The sequence below is a fragment of the Triplophysa rosa genome, linkage group LG19 (assembly GCF_024868665.1).
Source record: "Triplophysa rosa linkage group LG19, Trosa_1v2, whole genome shotgun sequence".
NCBI lineage: Eukaryota > Metazoa > Chordata > Actinopteri > Cypriniformes > Nemacheilidae > Triplophysa > Triplophysa rosa.
The window spans coordinates 21,111-39,863 of NC_079908.1; the positions used below are offsets into that span (position 1 = coordinate 21,111).

At 38.5% G+C, this 18,753-nt stretch overlaps 1 protein-coding gene across 1 annotated transcript in view; it reads left to right on the forward strand.

Annotated features, from left to right (window-relative positions):
* The first annotated feature begins 480 nt into the window (after nt 1–480).
* The window catches only part of rnf213a (ring finger protein 213a), a 79,338-nt gene continuing 61,065 nt past the window's right edge, over nt 481–18,753 (forward strand). The window contains exons 1-6 of the mRNA XM_057361142.1: nt 481–654; nt 6,519–6,634; nt 9,722–9,882; nt 9,993–10,594; nt 11,123–11,189; nt 11,336–11,460. Coding sequence (XP_057217125.1) covers nt 6,532–6,634; nt 9,722–9,882; nt 9,993–10,594; nt 11,123–11,189; nt 11,336–11,460 — 1,058 coding nt within the window. The 5' untranslated portion in view covers nt 481–654; nt 6,519–6,531. The remainder of the gene's footprint in view (nt 655–6,518; nt 6,635–9,721; nt 9,883–9,992; nt 10,595–11,122; nt 11,190–11,335; nt 11,461–18,753) is intronic.

Genomic DNA, 18,753 nt, shown 5'->3' on the forward strand with positions numbered 1-18,753 from the left:
ACATATTCTTCTGTTTTGTTTTGTTTTTTGCAAAAATTGTTGCTTTAATTTACTTGAACAGAACTGAAAATCATTAACAAAAGACCTTTATCTCAAAATATTGTAAAGTTATAATATAATATAATAAAGTTATTTTAGCAATTCGCATTTACTCCTTAAATCTACAACATTTTGAAAAGCATCGAGTATTAGATCAAATGTGGATCAAAGATCAGCTGAAGATCCACATGCAGAGGGAAAAGTGCATGTTTTGGAAAGTGCTACAGCCTTTTAGTCTTTTTGTGCCATGGGGTTTACAGGTGAATAAAATCATGGAGCCTTATAAGCCTTATATGGACTTCTTATAAGCAAGAAATTGACACATTTAGCAGTCAGTTTATTAATTTATCAGCTCCATCTCATGCAAGTAGTTTATCTAGAGTAGCCCTATTACTTTTCAGACGCACCCTGAACTCACGCCCACTTTTCACGAAACGAAACGAAAGTTGAGAGAAATGCGCGAGCCCTATTGCTCTTCCGCCTCGGTCTCGGTCGCTTCAGTTTTGTGGAGGATACAAGCGTGATCGGATCAGAGCAGCTGAGTGTCAAATACACGATGACATGCCTTGACATGTATGTTCAGTTGTGACAACACACACACCTGCTCTACTGTAGGTAAGACACAAAGCTGACCGTCCACTTGCTGTTGTGTTCCGTGTTTGTTTAGCTTTAGCATGTCACTGGAGAAATAGGTCCGACTGCGAGTTCTGCTAAATTGGGCATTAATATCATACATCAAATCATCTCTACAGATAAAATGACACTCACAGTCTATGTCTTCCTTTAAGTAAACTTGTCTGAGCTAAATAATGGTTAGCTTGCTTGTTATTGTGTTATCGTGTTTGTTTTGGGCTGTCTGCAAATTTACTGATATAATAATACTAGGTTATTATGCACAGATCGCGATCGTTAAGCTATCGATAAATGCAAGACGCGTTTTGTATGTTAATAAATTGGAAGATGGTTGTGACTTGTGAGATACAGGTTCGCAATTCAGACACGTCATGTGGCCTGGCTTAATAATACATTATGTTAAAAGACATGGTATGTCATAAAGAAATATTTTTATATATTTATATGTATACACATACGTCTGTCAGCCCTCAATGATTAAATTGGTCATGTCTATAAATTAATAATTATCAACGAAAAGACGTGGGACGCAGTTAAGTTTCATTTTGTTGACAATAAATTGCGCGACAGCGGCCTCTATTGGCAGCGTGTAGATGAACAGTAGTGGATTGTCTGCGTTTATTCGCTCATTTCTATTTTGTTAAATGTGCTTTATTAATTTTTTTATATTTCAGTGCTTGAAGTGGGGGGAAACTTCCGGTACACTTTTGTGCACCGTTGACATATTGTAATTATAACCACATTTCTACAACGAAAAAACAGTATTTGGAGATAATGCTGGTACACCACACCGTATTTATTTACTAAAGCAGTCATCGTCAACTGGCGGACCGCGGGCCGGATCCGGACCTTTGCTTCGTTTCATCCGGACCGCGAGACATTTAAAATTTTGACTCTTTCAGTTGTTTAAATAGAGCCGCGCGTCTACACAACGGAGAATCACATCAAGCGTACTCTTAGGAACATTTGTGTAATTGATCTTTTGTCGCTATAGCCTGTGATATCTCTTAGATATAAACATGCTTCATTTGAACCCTTTCCGCTCCGCGTGCGCTGCTTTTCTCCCGCCAAAGACGCGCCGCATGAAGAGCAGCAGACACGTGATTATTTTAACAACACAAGTGCAGACACGCAGAGCAGATAAATGGAAACACAACAGTAAACAAAATGCAACAATATTAAAGTATTTGTTTCTGTCTGTTTACTGTTTGCTATATGTCTACAACCTTTCAACCAGATTTGAGATATTATATGAACGTTTTTATCTAGCCTACATTTATCATTAGCATTATTGATCAGCATGTAAACATTTGTGTCCCTGTGAAAACCCAGGCTAAAGTCTCAAACTAATTAATTATTAAATAACAAGCATCAAAGATTAATTTCAAGTATTAATTAAAAATTTAATCTTTGAAATGGCATTATTCAGTCAATATTGAAGATATTGTTATATTTTCACAGAATATTCTGTAGGATGATTTTATGTAGAAAACAGTAAAAAGACTCGCTGGGTTTTCACAAGCAGGATCACATTTTGTTCTAATTGGGAATTTAAAGATAGAAGTAGTTCTGGTATGAAAGGCATGGAAAGGATAATTTAGTAAGTAACTTTGTTTTCTGTTTATGATGAGAGCAATTTAATTCTTACATAAAATTTGTTGTTTATAGCTTTTTTATTTACAAATATTAATGATCAGACTTCTATTAAGAGGGCATTCCCCTAAAGCCACAGAGCCTACAATACATACATACTGTGAATATCAAAATATAAAATAAATGGCCTGATAAAAGATCATACCTTTTATATATATCCAAGTGGGCTAAATTGATTATTGTTATTTAAAAAAACATATTGTCCGGACCTCCGTTTGGAAGAAAATATAAAGACTGGACCTCTTGGAACTTTAATTGAATACCCCTGTACTAAAGGAACCATTTGCCAAACAACTGATTTGATAATGTTGTGTGTGCGTGCGTGGAAATTAATGAATTTATAAAACTTTTTTCACTTAAAACAACATAAGGTATCTGCGCTAATCTCACTGGAAGCATCTTGCACGTGACTTAAAGGTGTAGTTCACCCAAACATTAGTCACTCTCTAGTTGTTCTAAACCTGTATACATTTCTTTGCTTGGTTGAATACAGAGAAAGATATTTAAATGTATGCTTGTAACCAAACTGTTCTTGGACCCATTGACCAACATGGTAGGAAAAAAACTGTTTGCTGTCCTACATTCTTCAAAATATCTTCTTCTGCGTTCAAGAGAACTAAAAAAATATAAATTATTTTAACCTATTATGGTAGTCAATAGGCTCCAAGAACTGTTTGGTTATAAGCATTCTTCCAATTATCTTAGTAAATGATGACAGAATTTAAATTTTTTGGTGAACTATCCCTTTAAAATAAAAACGCGCGTCTCCCTGAGGTGGGGGTTGATCGATCTGACCCGAGTTCAGAAGTCCCAGTGCCGTTCCAGACACTTATTTCTGAGTTTGAGGTGGGAATATCCGAAATCCCAGTTGTCAGAAACGCATTAATCACCCATACATTGACTCTGGGTGGCAAAGTACAGGCTAAAGATGCATACCGGCCCACTTCAAGCACTGTTTATATTTGTTTTTAATAATGTATTTTTAGCTGCACTTTATTTTCTGTTGTGAAAGTTTCGAAAATCACAAAATATACATGGGAAAGCAAGGTCAATCAAAAAGAAATGACATGTATCAGAAGTTCAGAACAAGGGATACATTGATATTCAGGTCATGTGTATGACAGCAGCTTGACTCCAAACATCTCCTCATGTAGAGCCGGAAATATGTGTTTTCCAAAATTATTTTCCAGTTCGAATGACAGTGAAGAATGCATTACATGATGATGGTGTAGTAGTTTACCAAAAAAATACAAATTATTCCATGATTTACTCATCCTTAAGTCATCCTAGGTCTATCTGACGAACCAAATCAGAGATATATAAAAAATATCCGGTCACTTTCAAGTTTCGCTTCAGAAGGTCTTTATTAACCCACTGGATTACTTTTATGATGGATGAATTAGGGCTGTGCAATTAATCGAAAATTAATTGTAATCTGCAATTTTGGCCTGGTTTCTTTTGGCTTACTTTATGGTGCATATTAGGGCTGCACGATAGCAGAAAAAATGTTAATCACGATTATTTTGCTCAAAAAATTAATCTCGATTAATAATAACGATTATTCTTTTAGTTAAGAACTTTTTTTATTGCATTTTACAGCCATAAAACATTAGGCTATAAACAGAGATGTCAGAACATAATATTGAGGCTTCTAACAGAGATTTTTTAACTCTGGTAAAAATAAAACTGTTCCTCTTTTTGACTTCAGCCTTTGAAATTCTTGATATTGTACTCTGTGGTGGCTTTTAAGGTGGTTAACGAGGTTTGTTGTGTTACCTTGGGACGTTTTGACGGCACAGGAGCACAGTTTGCACAAGACTCGTACCTGATCAACATCACATTCGTCGAACCCGAAATAGTTCCAAACAGCGGAGTATGACGCCTTTTTGGGAACTAACGAACGTCCTTCTGCACCTTTCTTTTGTTGCTCCGCCATTATGTTCATTCAAGCTGTCTAACGTATCTGTAAATCCCGCGAAGCCAGCTTCTACAAATATGAGAGAGCGCGCTCGCAAACTAAACGCTGTCACGTCAGTTGTGACGCAGTCTATCATCCGTTACTCCGCCAATGAGAATAACAAACAGTTTGCTGATTTTAGACTGTTTGATTTGTGCTTGGTCCTTACACAGTAATATCGCGACAATTTCAATTAATTAACCATGTGTCCCACTTATCGTTATCACGATCGAAATTAATCGATTAATCGTGCAGCCCTAGTGCATATCACGTTATGCAGCAGCTCACGTTAGCGGATAAATGAACATTGGCATTTAAACACGTTTGTGCTCCTTTGTAGGGCTGTCACGATTATAAAATTTGATTGACGATTAATTGTCTAATAACTCATTGCGATTGTGGCGATTAATTGTCTGTTTTAGGGCTTTGGCGATTATGACGATTAATAGTCTGTTTTAGAGCTTTGACATTTAATTCTCATTCATTTTTGATTCAGCAATAAAAAAAACAAAATAATAAAAAAAAAAAGACTATGTTTTTTTCTTGGAAATACATCGGAAAAAATTGGGTCATCATATATTTAAGGTTTAGGCATTTACCTGTCAATAATACAACCACCAAATACTTGTAAATGAAGTAAATTGATCAGGAGTGAATTGAAGCCACCATTAAAATACTATCAGTCATAGAAAAGCTTCTAGTCTGTTTTTTTCTCACTTGCAAGACTACAATAAAAATTTACTTGTTAATGAAATTTTGGTAGACTGGTTTTCACAATGAGATTTGCTTAAATAATATTAAATTGTACTGCAGGTAATTTGTATATGTTTTAGGTTTTTTTTAAGTGATTGTGTTGTGGTGGTACATTTGACCAGTATTTCCATGCTTTAGTAACAATATATACACTAAAATATGCAATATGCAGATGCACTACAGCTCCCCCTAGTGTCTTCTATAGAGATGTGCGATAATTGCGATGATCTGAAACCATCGCGATGAGGTCAAACAGTCGCGATGAGACGATTATTTAATAATCCTGACAGCCCTACTCCTTTGTAATGAGTTTTAGGGTGACTCGCCTGCAGTCACGCTTCAAGTTTGCTGTGTTTTAACAGCGATTGTGAAGGAAACTATTGACGCTTTGTAAACCACTTGGAGACACAGATTGTGTCTTGTGCTTCTCTCTCTAAGCGCATAATGTGAGATAAGCACACGTGATGCGCTGGCGCAGAGTAGGTAGCGTCTTGACCGCTGAACGAATAGAATTAAATACATCGTAAAATATCCCCATCTCTCTTCGATGCGCATCGTAACATTTTTGCATCGCGAAATATCGTAATATGAAGTGTCGTTACATCCCTAGAGCGGCGCGTTAAGACAAAGGAATAACACTTATTATTACAGATGCTGTTCACATTTACTCACTGAAGACAATTAACCGACTGTGCTTACGTGTATACTCACCAAGACAGGCATTATAAAGTGTGTGTCTGAACATTTATGCGTAATAAGTTTCGAAAATACACTTTAAAATACACTGACACTTGAGCCGTGTGCCGTGTGCGTGCATTGCCTGAGTGCTCTGACTGAAGATCGTCTTTTGACAGCGCGCGAGTACTTGATGCTTTAAAATGGTTTGTATTTGTGAATTGGCATGACTTAAAATAATGTGCAAATCACTGAAGCAGCTCGAGCTAGCAAATGCTTTCAGTGCGAGAGTGCAATCCTTTCAGTGTCTTCAGCCTTCCGCGTTGATTGGCTGGACTCGTGACTTTCAGCCAATCAGATGGGCGGTGGGCGGCATTGCTCTAGGCCAGAGAGTGGCGTTATAACAGCATTAGAGCCAAATAGCGCATTTCACAAATATATTAATTTTTCGGCAAATCGGCTTTGAAAATGATGTCGATAATCATAAAAATGCTTAATATCGACATCGATAATCGACCAGGGAGACAATCCCCTATCCATGATGTCTATAAGTCCTAAATATCTTTATTTGTGTTCCTAAGACACCGGTAGGTCTTAAACCATTTTGAACGTCATGTGGGTGAGTAAAACAAAACACAATTTTGATTTTGAGATGATCTTTTCCTTTAAAATCTCGAGCCCCATTCAAGCAAATGGAAACTGAAAGCAAAATGGAATTCTCAGAAATCATGTGACCACCTGTGTGTGATCATTATGTAGTGAGTAAATGGGTAAAATATTGAGTAACTCATACTGATGGTCTTTGCAGACGTCACCTCAGAATGAAGTGTCTTCAATGCAATCACGTCCCTTTGGAAAAGGCTCCAAAATTCTGCAGTGAGTGCGGCTTTAAGCTGTCATCAGAGTCAAGTGAGACGGCACCAGGTAGGACCTCCAGTCTTCATGCAGCACATTTCTCTGATTTCTGTTGTCTGTTCATTTTCCTTCTTGTTTATTACTGTTAAAGAATGATTAAATAAGAAAGACGTGTTGTAATGAATAAAAAAGACATTTACTTTGACATTTAGACATTAGCTTTAAAGGGGTCCTTAATTATGATTTCTATACCAACCCTGCCCTGAATGCGATCGCGAAGGGACACACGTGTTTCCCATCTATTAATCATAAACGTATGGGGTGTGATTTGTGCATCTGCTTTGCAAACTAAGCAATCAGTCGTGTCGATTATCGCTAACTTTGCCGTGCCTGATGACGTGAGATAAGAATCGCGTCTATGACGTTTGAGAAGAAGCGCAACACTCTCGTCGTCACTCCTTTCATCTGAGAATGAACGTGAGAAGCTGCATGACGTGTGCGCCGTGTAGTCTGCAATAACTTTGTTTTATCATTCTTAAATTGAGTAATGCCCTTTTAACTGCTTTTTTACATTTGATTTACTTATGTAGTTACTGTTCCTTTCTTTTCTGAATGAAGGTGTTTGTTACAGCTATTGTTATTCTTTTTATTGCTGGTAATTTTATTATTTATTGCTCTTTATCTTATCAGTTAATGAATACATTTTTAATTATATACAGTTCTAACAAAGCGTCACCAAATCCAAATAATAGTAAAAATAAGACTATAATAATATTAAAAAAACAGCTTCACATAAAGTATATTGAAAATGATAATTTAATTTAAAATAATAAAATAATTTAAAAGCCTTTATTAAGACCAGTAGAAAATAAGGTTTGAATTTTAACACTGTATTATTCACATTTTCCCCATTTTAACTGTATTACTGTGAAGTGTTTTGGTAATAAATAGACTTATTATAACAGAGACAGCATCAGGTTTATTAGGTTACTGTCACTTTAAGAGCTTATGCTAATGCTGATACACATCCACTGCGCTAACTTCACTTATAACATTAGCCACTGTGTTTATGTGAACCTTGTGTTTTTTTGACATGATCTTGTGTGCATTTTACAGCTAAATAGCTAACAAGACGCAAAAGAGAACTTCTATACGTGTGCTGTGTCTGTGAACACGCATCTGTGTGCGTCAAAAGTGCTAACATGTCAGAAGAAACGTCTGTAAAAGTTTATACAGGCACAACTTCAAAATGCATGCAAATAATAGTACTTAACTGCAATGTGTGTGATGTCAGAGATACTGTATATACGCTGTGTGTCGCGCTGCATGGACGCGCCCGCGCAGTCATAGAATGAACACTGTATCACAAGTAATGATCTCTGTGTAAAAGTCAAGTCAACTTTATTTATATAGCGCTTTTACAATGTTCATTGTTACAAAGCAGCTGTACATGAGACATATTGACTATAAGCAAAACAATTAAAGTTGTACCTGCAAAAACAAGAAAAAGGTGAAAACACAGAAAACAGACACACACACATCGATTCAAACACCCCACACACACAATATGCACACGCACTAACACACATAGACACACACAAACGCACACACACACGGACGCGCAGACACACTCTTACGCACGCCCACACACACACACACACACACACACACACACACACAGACAAGCACGCACACACACACACAGACAAGCACGCACACACACACACAGACAAGCACACACACACACACACAGACAAGCACACACACAGACAAGCACGCACACAACCACACACACATATGCACACGCACACACATAGACACACGCACACACACACGGACCGCAGACACACTCTACGCACGCCCCACACACACACACACACACACACACACACACACGACAAGCACACACACACACACAACACACGCACACACACACACACAAGACCCACACACACACACACACACACACACACACACACACCACACACACACACACACACACACACACACACACACACACACACACACACACACACACACACACACACACACACACACACACACACACACACACACACACACACGCTCAGTGAGAGCACACATTTAGGATAAAGGAGAGAGAAGCACAGGTCAAATATAACAGATAATAAATTCCTATATGCAATATTAATTAAGTAAAACTTTAAGATTCTAAAGCAGCCCCCCCGGTCAGGCAGATAGTGCAAAAACAGTATGCAAACGGTGGCGAGGAACCCAAAACTCTAATCGAGAAAAAAAACCTCAGGAGAACCCAGGCCCAACCAGGGGATTCCAGTTCCCCTCTGGCAAAAGCTGCTGCCTCTGCACAAGCTCCAGAGAACTTGCACAACAAGGCTAAATAAAATAAATAAACTACTAATAAAAGGTAAATTATAGTTTAAGATTATCAATAATAATCTAATAGCATTTGAAATTTTGTGGTGAAGACGTGTCAGGTGACCGCGTCCTTCTTTATCCAGCTCTATCATCTCAGCTCTTGTCAGGTCCCCACTTCCCATTCTCCGCTCTACCATCAGGTCAGGCCATGAACTGCATCCTGCTCGCTGTGGTAACCTTGGAACAATGAGACAAGACTGGCTGAGAGTAGAGTACTGTTCTGTACTCTTTGATGCAACAAGTACATCAGTTGTGTTTTTGGTTCCGGTTGATCTAACTAATGCAGCCTAAACCCTCAGAGGATTTATATTATGGAAGAGTAGTGTATGCAAGATTAAAAAGATGCGTCTTTAGTCTAGATTTAAACTGACAGAGTGTGTCTAAGAAAATAAAAGGCTGTTCGTGATCCAGTGACTGCGCATGGGTTATGCAACTAAACTTCATGTCTATATACACATGTTAAGTTTGAAGTGTTATATTAAAAAAGATGATATCAGTATTGATAAAGGTGTATCATCGATACATATTGTTATCGTTTTATTGCCCAGGCCTAGTGTGCATACTCTATTATATGTGCAGCTTTTAGTCACTTTGGAATGTAAGTTGCAGCATATTTTAGATGATACAACCCAATATAACATGAATTACAGTCTGGAAAATGTGCTATGTTCCTTTTGGAGCTTAAAACTGTAATCGCTAAATATTTAGCATTTTAATTATTGAAGTTTTTTTGTTGATCAGCCAAGCCACAAGTCGAGTCTCAATCATCCGCAAACATTCCATGTGGCATGGATGCAGAAATGAGTGATGTCGGACTGGAGTCAGAAACGCTGGATGACCAGAATGCCAGTATATCTCCAAAACGTCCAAATGAAGATACCAACCTTACCCCCCAAAAAAAGGTGTTGGACATGAAAATCTATTTTAACAATGAAACGGTTATTTCTTATTCTTATCATTAAATTCTGTTGTTGATGATTTATAATGCCTTTTTTTCATTCTGCTTCTACAGAAAAGAAAGAAAAAGAAGAAAAAAGCAGGTATTACAGTGGGCCCTTCTTCTCTGACCTCTGATATATCTCTGACTGGTAAAGAGAAGAAAATGGATGAAGATCAGTTGTCTGACAGTGATGACTCCAGCTGCACTGCACATGACATGCAGAAATCAGCTGAATCCTCCTCTCATTTGAGCGAACCGGAGAACGAAAGCACTGGGAACGTCACCTCTTTATCTTCAGATGCTGCTAAAGGTCAGTCTGAGGAGAGTTGTGTAGCGCCTGGATCGACTCAAGAGCTGATCAGCACCTGCACTGCCAAAGCGTCTCCACCACCAGATCAGCCAACTGAGAGAGTTGGACGTAAGAAAAAAGGCCAGACGAGTACATCCACAGGAGCACAAACTCCAGTCGATCAGAATGCAAGCAAAAAGAGCAGCACAGGCAGTCAAAGAGAAACAGATCGTCCGGACGCTGAAGCCCAGAAGAACCTTTCAGCAGTGAAGCTTGAGCAGAGTCAGAAGCAGCAGTCTACTCGTTCTGGAAAGAAGAAAACAGAATCTGAGAAACGCAATGAAACCAGTCAAGACATTCAGCGTGACTCACATTCAAAGAAGAAGTATGCCACATGTTTTGATGAAATTTGATAAATGCTTCCATTTTTTCTGGCTTCTCATGTCATTTGTGACCCTGGACAACAAAACCAGTCTTATGGGTCAATTTTTTGAAATTGAGATTTTTACATAATCTGAAAGCTGAATAAATAAACTTTCTATAGATATGTGAGTTGTTAGAATAGGACAATATCTGGCTGAGATACAACCGTTTAAAACTCTGGAATCTGAGAGCGCAAAAAAATCAAAATATTGAGAAAATAGCCTTTGAAGTTGTTAATCAGGGGCACTGTGGCAGACCATCCACTCACAAAAATAAAGTTTTGATATATTTAAGGAAGGAAATTTACAAAATATCTTCATGGAACATGATCTTTACTTAATATCCTAATGATTTTGGGCATAAAAGTATAAGTAAATGTATTTTTGTCTTTTACTAAAAATGTTCCCGTGCTACTTGAGACTGGTTTTGTGATCCAGGGTCACATTTGTATTTGCAATGTCAATAAATATACTTATGTTGAAAATTACAGAAATCTGAATGATGAACCACAGGAGTCATCACAGAAAATGATGTTTGGCCCACAGAGTGTACTCAAGGTATTATGTTTTGGCCCAAGAGATCTCAAATATTGGCCAATCCAAATTCGATTCTTAGGTCCAACTTGTATATATTTCTCTGTTACTGCTAATTAAAACATGGAGTTTAAAACGGTCGTAAATGTTTCTGTGTATGTGACATTTAGAAGGCTGACGGCTCCAGTGGAGGTCCACCAGTGAAGGCAGAGCACAGTCCGAAGAAAGATTCTGCTGCTCACCACAAACACAATGAAAGCAATAAAGAAAGTCAGCGTGACGCACCTCCTAAAAGGTATGCAGAATAGACGCCAATGTATTGAATTTCACACAGATGGAAACAAGACTGTGAGGGAGCACATGCAATGTTTACAATTCAGCTTTCATAACTGTTGTATGGGGGTTTTTGTCACCTCAGTGTTCCCACCTGTTCATTTTGCCGTGACGTGCCGCCACACCACGGCTGCAGCATCTCGGTGACACACTCTTACCTATTTATTCCCAGTTGTGCTAGTTTTAGAGTTCCAAAAGCACATATATCCAACGCAAGCAGGATCCCCGCAGGTCCTGGTGACATATTGATGTCTTGGGAAGCGAATCGATTTTTATTTGCAATAAACTGAAGGTCATGTATAACATTATGAGCGTTAATCTACAGCAGGGGTGCCCAGTCCTGCACCTGGAGAGATCTACCATCCTGCACAGTTCGGCTCCAACCCTGTTTAAAAACACCTGTCTTTAATTTGTCTAGTAATCCTGAATATCTTGATTAGTTGTTCAGGTGTGTTAGATTAGAGTTGGAACTGAACTCTGCTGGACAGTAGATCTCCAGGAGCAGGATTGGGCACCTCTGATCTACAGCTTCTGCCAAACGTCCTGATCGCACTTTCTGTCGCATAAATGACATATGCACCATCTCAACAGTGAACGGACACCGGTTTGTTTACAACGTAGAGGGAGGACGCATGTGCAGATCTTAAGACACGTCATTTGCGTCAGGAAGTCGCTCAACACTCCAGTTGTATAGGTGGCGCTAAACACACCAGAAGCTGGTTTACGATCAGGATGTTTTGCAGAAGCTGTAGATGACTGCTCATAATTTTATAAATGATGTTCAGTTTACTGCACTGAACGATCGATTCTCTTCAAAAGATGTCAATATGTCACCAGGAGCCACGGGATCACGCTTGTGTTGGAAATGTGCTTTTAGAACTCTTAGAGATCGGGGCGTTTTACAGAAGGATTGTAACTTGAAAATCTTATCCTACCTGTTGGATAACCATGGTCATTTCAGTTAGGACCTCATTTAGGACAAAAGCTATTACAGAACAGCACTTCCTAAGTGCATCATGTTATGTAAGGAAAGGGGTATTACAGAAGCGTCTTCACTTCAAATAATCCTGTGAACGGTCTTAACTTTAGGACCACCCCACAGCTGTCCTAACGTGAAAATTATTTAAAAACTGACAGAAAAACTGCTCAGAATTGCGCTGTCCAACGACGGCATTACATTTATTAATAATTGAAAATGAAGAACGTAGATGTTTAATGGAAGAAAGACTCTTGGAGGAGGACCCTGAAGATGTGTTGATGACAAAACACATACTGTATGTAACGACAGAACATGATATTACAGTTAGCACAGGAACTGCAACCAGCATTACAGAGGCCAACAAAGCGTCACAGAGCATTACCGGTTATAGTGCAAGTGACTCATGCCTAATGCACTACCTTAAATCAAAAAGTCACATAACAACCTGTTTTTACTTGACCTTCATAGTGCACTTTCTCAATGACAACAACATTTGTGTTTCCCCCTCTCGTTTTCTTCATCTCTTTCTTTTTTTATTCGCTTGCAAGGGTGGTAAACGTTTTCATCACAGCCTCAGCTGTACGGTTAATGCCGGACACTACAGACATATTTCCTGCAACTCTTGCCCACTCCCTGTATTTGTCTCCGTGAATGAGCGAAGGTGAAAACTTACCAAATAGTATCGGCTCTGCCTTTTCTACCGAACTTATTAAAGTTTCTATTTCCGTGGAACTAAAATTAAAAGCTTGCCGGTTTTGTTTTTCCATTTTGTTGACATCAGCAGCAGCTCGGTTGGCCTGGGGGTGAGTAAAAAAACAGCAAATTTTAATTCTGGGGTGAACTATCGCTTTAAAGATTTTGGAAACATCTTTCATCAACTGAAGAATTGACATGTAGCCACAACCGTACATTATCTATTAATCACTGGACTATCTGTCTTTGCTGTATTATCTCATCTACTATTGACAACGCTTTTTTTCATATATTTCTATTGAGTTTTTGCAGCGTTGAGCAATGTAGCTAACCAGACATGTCTGTTGAGCGCATGAATGCAATGGCCAAACAGAAGAGCTCATCAGGAGCTGTAAATACCGTGGCTGTAAGATTTTGGTAACACTCTTCAATAAGGTTCATTAGTTAACATTGGTTACTAGATTAGTTAACATGAACTAAGAATGAACGTGAGAATGATACTTCTACAGCATTTATTTATTTGAGCTAATCTTAGTTTTAACAGTTATTAATTATTAAATAAACTAAAACTCGTATTGCTTTTAATACACCTGGACCATGCAGTCTATTGACTTGATTTGTCGCATCTCGATTTGTCATTTGTAACCCTGTGTACATGTTATTCTACAAAGTTTTTCTAATGGATACAGGTCTTGCCTCTTACTTGGCCATTTCCAAGCAATCTTATTATTCTTCTGAAGCCACTCTTTTGTTGGGTTTGAGTTATTATGATGTAGGGCTGCACCGTTTATCGTAATTTAATCGTGATAACGATGTATGCTTCCCACAGTTAATTGAGCATAATCGTTGTGATATTAATGTTTTAAAAGGAAGCACAAAACTCCCGTTTTGGGAGCGCTAGGTTTTTCTCTCTAACCCGTTTTAATTTGATAGGTGCCATCTATTTAAGAGTATGGTGTTCATAGTACTAGTGACTTCTTCATGATCACGTGTGTTTAAGGGTGCACTAAGTCGTTGGCACAGGTCGGGCAGGTTATCTGTAAATCTATCTTTAGTGGTTGGGATAATTCTTCTGCCCTGTCGATAACGTGGAGCGATGCGGCCTTCAATTCTGATATGCATTTTACACTCAACTCAACTTTATTTATATAGCGCTTTTTACAATTTTCATTGTTACAAAGCAGCTGTACATGAGACATATTGACTATAAGCAAAACAATTAAAGTTGTACCTGCAAAAACAAGAAAAGGTGAAAACACAGAAAACAGACACACCCACATACAAAACACTCCATACACAATATGCACACGTACTAACACACATAGACATAGACTAAAGCCCATTGCACATTGAGTCCGTAATTTGCGTCCGAAATTTCCGCACGTTAAAAAATAAATACGACCTCATGTTGTGTCAATCACATTTACACACTGCCTCCGATATTTTCGTCCGTCATAAAAAAATTCGGACCGGGTTCGATCTTCTGCGTTTTCCGCATGCGTCAAGCATTTTGAGTGGCCTTTTTTAACAATTCAGAGACACCGTACAAACGAGAGCCAAATATGAAAAAACGCATACGAAAATTTCGGACTGTATGTGCAAAGACCTTAAGGGTGTGCAAAGCAGCCAGTATTTGTATCTGTATTTGTATTTGTTGAGGGGGGGAAAGTATTTGTATTTGTATTCGAGTAAAATTCGAAATAGGCGTAAAAATCCAGTTTTTTTGCGTTACACTTCTAATTTGCGTTATAGTGTACGTAAACAGAGCGAACATGAGAGCACCCGACTGCAGACGTCAATAATGCAGCGTAATGGAATAATCTCCCGATCAAACTCCGCTTCCCGAAAGTTATAAACTGCCTCCGGAACCCAGTTAAGGTACAAAAATATATTCAACAAAAATAGTGATGCACGCAGTGAAGTCTTTTTTCGCTCAGCCGAGCCTTCTCTGTTGCTGTGTGGAGCAGCCTGTGTCAGTCACCTCTTTTACCCCCCACCCCCCCGACTCCTGAATGTCACTCACTCATGCGGGCATGCACTGCGGTCTCGTGAGAAAACGCAGCTTTTTGATATAAAGTTTTCCTTGTTCCCGAATACAAATATTTTTTTAAGTATTTGTTCGAAATAAGTATTCGTAAAAAAACACGCTATTTGTGCCTTTCCGAATACCGTATTCGGGTTCGGCTCCACCCCTACTAGGTAGTGATCGGAGACATCATTACTTTGAGGTCTCTATATCACTAAGATTGATTCCATGTGAAATAACTAGGTCTCGGGTATGATTAAAGCAATGGGTGGGTTTGTTAATGTTTTGCTTGACCCCAAATGAGTTCAATAAATCTATGAATGCAACTCCAAAAGCATCGTTTGCGTTATCTACATGAATGTTGAAATCTCCAGCAATTAGTGTTTTGTCAGCGTGAACCAGTAGGTCAGACATAAAGTCTACAAACTCTTTTAGAAAATCAGCATAGGGGCCTGGTGGTCTATACACAGTGGCCACAGTAGACTCGTTTAGACCAGAGTAATCATTCTGTTTAAGCCACGTTTCAGTTAAGCAGTATGTCAAACTTATTATCTGTTTATCATTTCATGTACGATGTTTAGTAGCAATAACTTTAAAAATAGTTTTTGCACACATTGGTTGATTTTTTTGCTTCTTGATCGTGATCAGGTTTTTACTAGGTCCTAATTTTAACCTATTAGTTGACCTCACTATTCGGGGAACAGACACAGTCTCTATAAGATTACCAGCACAAACGTTTTGATGACTAATTGGGTCGTGATTATTAGGGATTGGATTTACTAGTCAGATTACGCCGCGTCACTTGATTTCCAATTCTTGTGAAATTGGCCTATTTCTTGTATCTTGACTGCTTCACCAGTCCCAGCTGAAATGAAACTGCTCTATTTCATCACAGCATAAAACAGGCTCAGATTTCTTTTAGCAGCGGCTTCTGAATACTGTCTGAGAAAGAAAACCCAGAAAGGAGGAGTTTGTGGATTTTGTGCCATATACTGTACTTGTACATGTACACTTATTCGTTTGGCAGACGCTTTTATCCAAAAGTAGGAGTAGTAGAGCATATAACATTTTGTCAACACACTAAGCAGTACCGTTAGTTTACAAGGCCATGCTACTAGGAGCATTAAAGCTGGAGTAAGCAAAGGAGAGAATGAACAAGATTTTTTTTTTAGACACAAGACAGACAGTTATTGGTTAGTCAAATAAATGCGGAACAGGTGTGTGTTGAGCTGTTCTTTTAAATGCATGCACCACAGGGGAACCGAATGAGTAAAGGTTTCTGCAAGCGGTTTGGTGCCTCACTGTGATGGAACAACCCGGCGTCGCTCATTTTCAGTATTAATATAACCCTGGTGGTAGTATAAGGCGAGGGATTCTCCACAAACGGATGTAAACATCATCAAAGTGGAGCTCTGACAGGAATCTGACGCTTATTAGTGATTCAAATACAGCAACGGGTGCTGAATATGGATTGCAAGTGCCCAAAACTTGTAGTATGTGTTCATATCCAAATTTTTCTTCTGTCGAGAGGTGATTTAAATATTCATGGCTTGAAACAGAAGGAAAATTGACTTGCTTGTGCTGTGTTTTTATGGAGAGCTCGATGTAAGCTGCTGCTTTCTTGCCCGCCCAGTGGGTCACGTGACTGAAAACTAGGGATAGCCCCGATATTTGAGGAATACTCTTGTCACTAGGGCTGTGTATTGGCAAGTGCCTCCCGATACGATACATATCACGATAGATGGGTCACGATACAATATATTGCTATGCATTTCGATGCGGTACACATTTGCAATATATTGCAATACTTTAAATAGAAAATGTAAAAAGTAGAGCTAGAAATACATCATGCTGTTGTACATGGAGTAACAACATGCTAAGTTACTCCATGACTTATTTTGAAAACCAAAGCACACCCACACATCAGCTCTGAGAGCTCCAAGCGTTCTTATATTTTTCACCATGCTCACTTCCACTTACTTTTGGCCGTATGTACAGGTGCTGGTCATATAATTAGAATATCATCAAAAAGTTGATTTATTTCACTAATTCCATTCAAAAAGTGAAACGTGTATATTATATTAATTCATTACACACAGACTGATATATTTCAAATGTTTATTTCTTTTAATTTGATGATTATAACTGACAACTAATGAAAATCCCAAATTCAGTAACTCAGAAAATTAGAATATTACTTAAGACCAATACAAAGAAAGGATTTTTAGAAATCTTGGCCAACTGAAAAGTATGAAGATGAAAAGTATGAGCATGTACAGCACTCAATACTTAGTTGGGGCTCCTTTTGCCTGAATTACTGCAGCAATGCGGCGTGGCATGGAGTGGATCAGTCTGTGGCACTGCTCAGGTGTTATGAGAGCCCAGGTTGCTCTGATAGTGGCCTTCAGCTCTTCTGCATTGTTGAGTCTGGCATATCGCATCTTCCTCTTCACAATACCCCATAGATTTTCTATCTATGGGTTTAAGGTCAGGCGAGTTTGCTGGCCAATTAAGAACAGGGATACCATGGTCCTTAAACCAGGTACTGGTAGCTTTGGCACTGTGTGCAGGTGCCAAGTCCTGTTGGAAAATGAAATCTGCATCTCCATAAAGTTGGTCAGCAGCAGGAAAGTTTTGAGTTGCACAACTTTGACATTTTTATTGCAAATATCACTTACATTTACAGTTATGCCCTGATATTACGCTTGTGGTACGTTTATGCCCTGTTTCACAGACAAAGATAAAGATTAGTGCCAGACTAAACTTTTAGCTGTCTTAACAGAAAAAAAATTCTTTAAAGCCCCAGTGAAATCAAAATGGATTTTTTTTTCCTTTTATTAAACATATGTTAAAATTGAGGACATCAATGAACTGATATGCTCCTAAGTGCTTAAGTGCTTAAGATATAAGCATTCAAAACTGACAGTCGAAATTGCAAGACATCACGTTATATTTCAGAGCCAAAACAAAATGTCCCCATTGTTAATAGCTCTGTCAATATGAATATTTCTCTTAAACAAACGCATCGATTCTCTTCAGAAGAGCTTTGCCCACCAGTCCCTCCCATTCTACCGCTTGAAAGTACAATGATACGTGGTGTTATAACTCCGACTGCATTATTCTTCAAGAAGAAAGTCATATTCACTCAGGATGCCTTGAATGGAAGTAAATCATGGGGAAATTTGGTTTTGCCTCTGAAATATCCCTTTCAGCCTCTTGTCAAAGTTCTCGTCAAATCAAATCAAATCTGCTTTAGAATCGGAAGAGTCCCGCCCCCTTCACTATCAGAGCTGCTGAAGCGGCATCAGCCACTTGTTCGCACATTTATTATGTCCTACATGGGGAATGATGCATAGTGCACTAGATGGGAGACAGGGGATGATCCAGACAGTGTAAACATTAACATCAAAGTCTTCATTTGCGTTAGTGTCACGTTAGTGTAAGACATTTTTATAAAAGTTACTTAAATATTGTAATTGAAGTAAAACCTGTCTGTCAAACCGGGCCTAAAGTTTACAAAAATTAAATATTTTTGTAGGCAACATGCTAATGTTTCA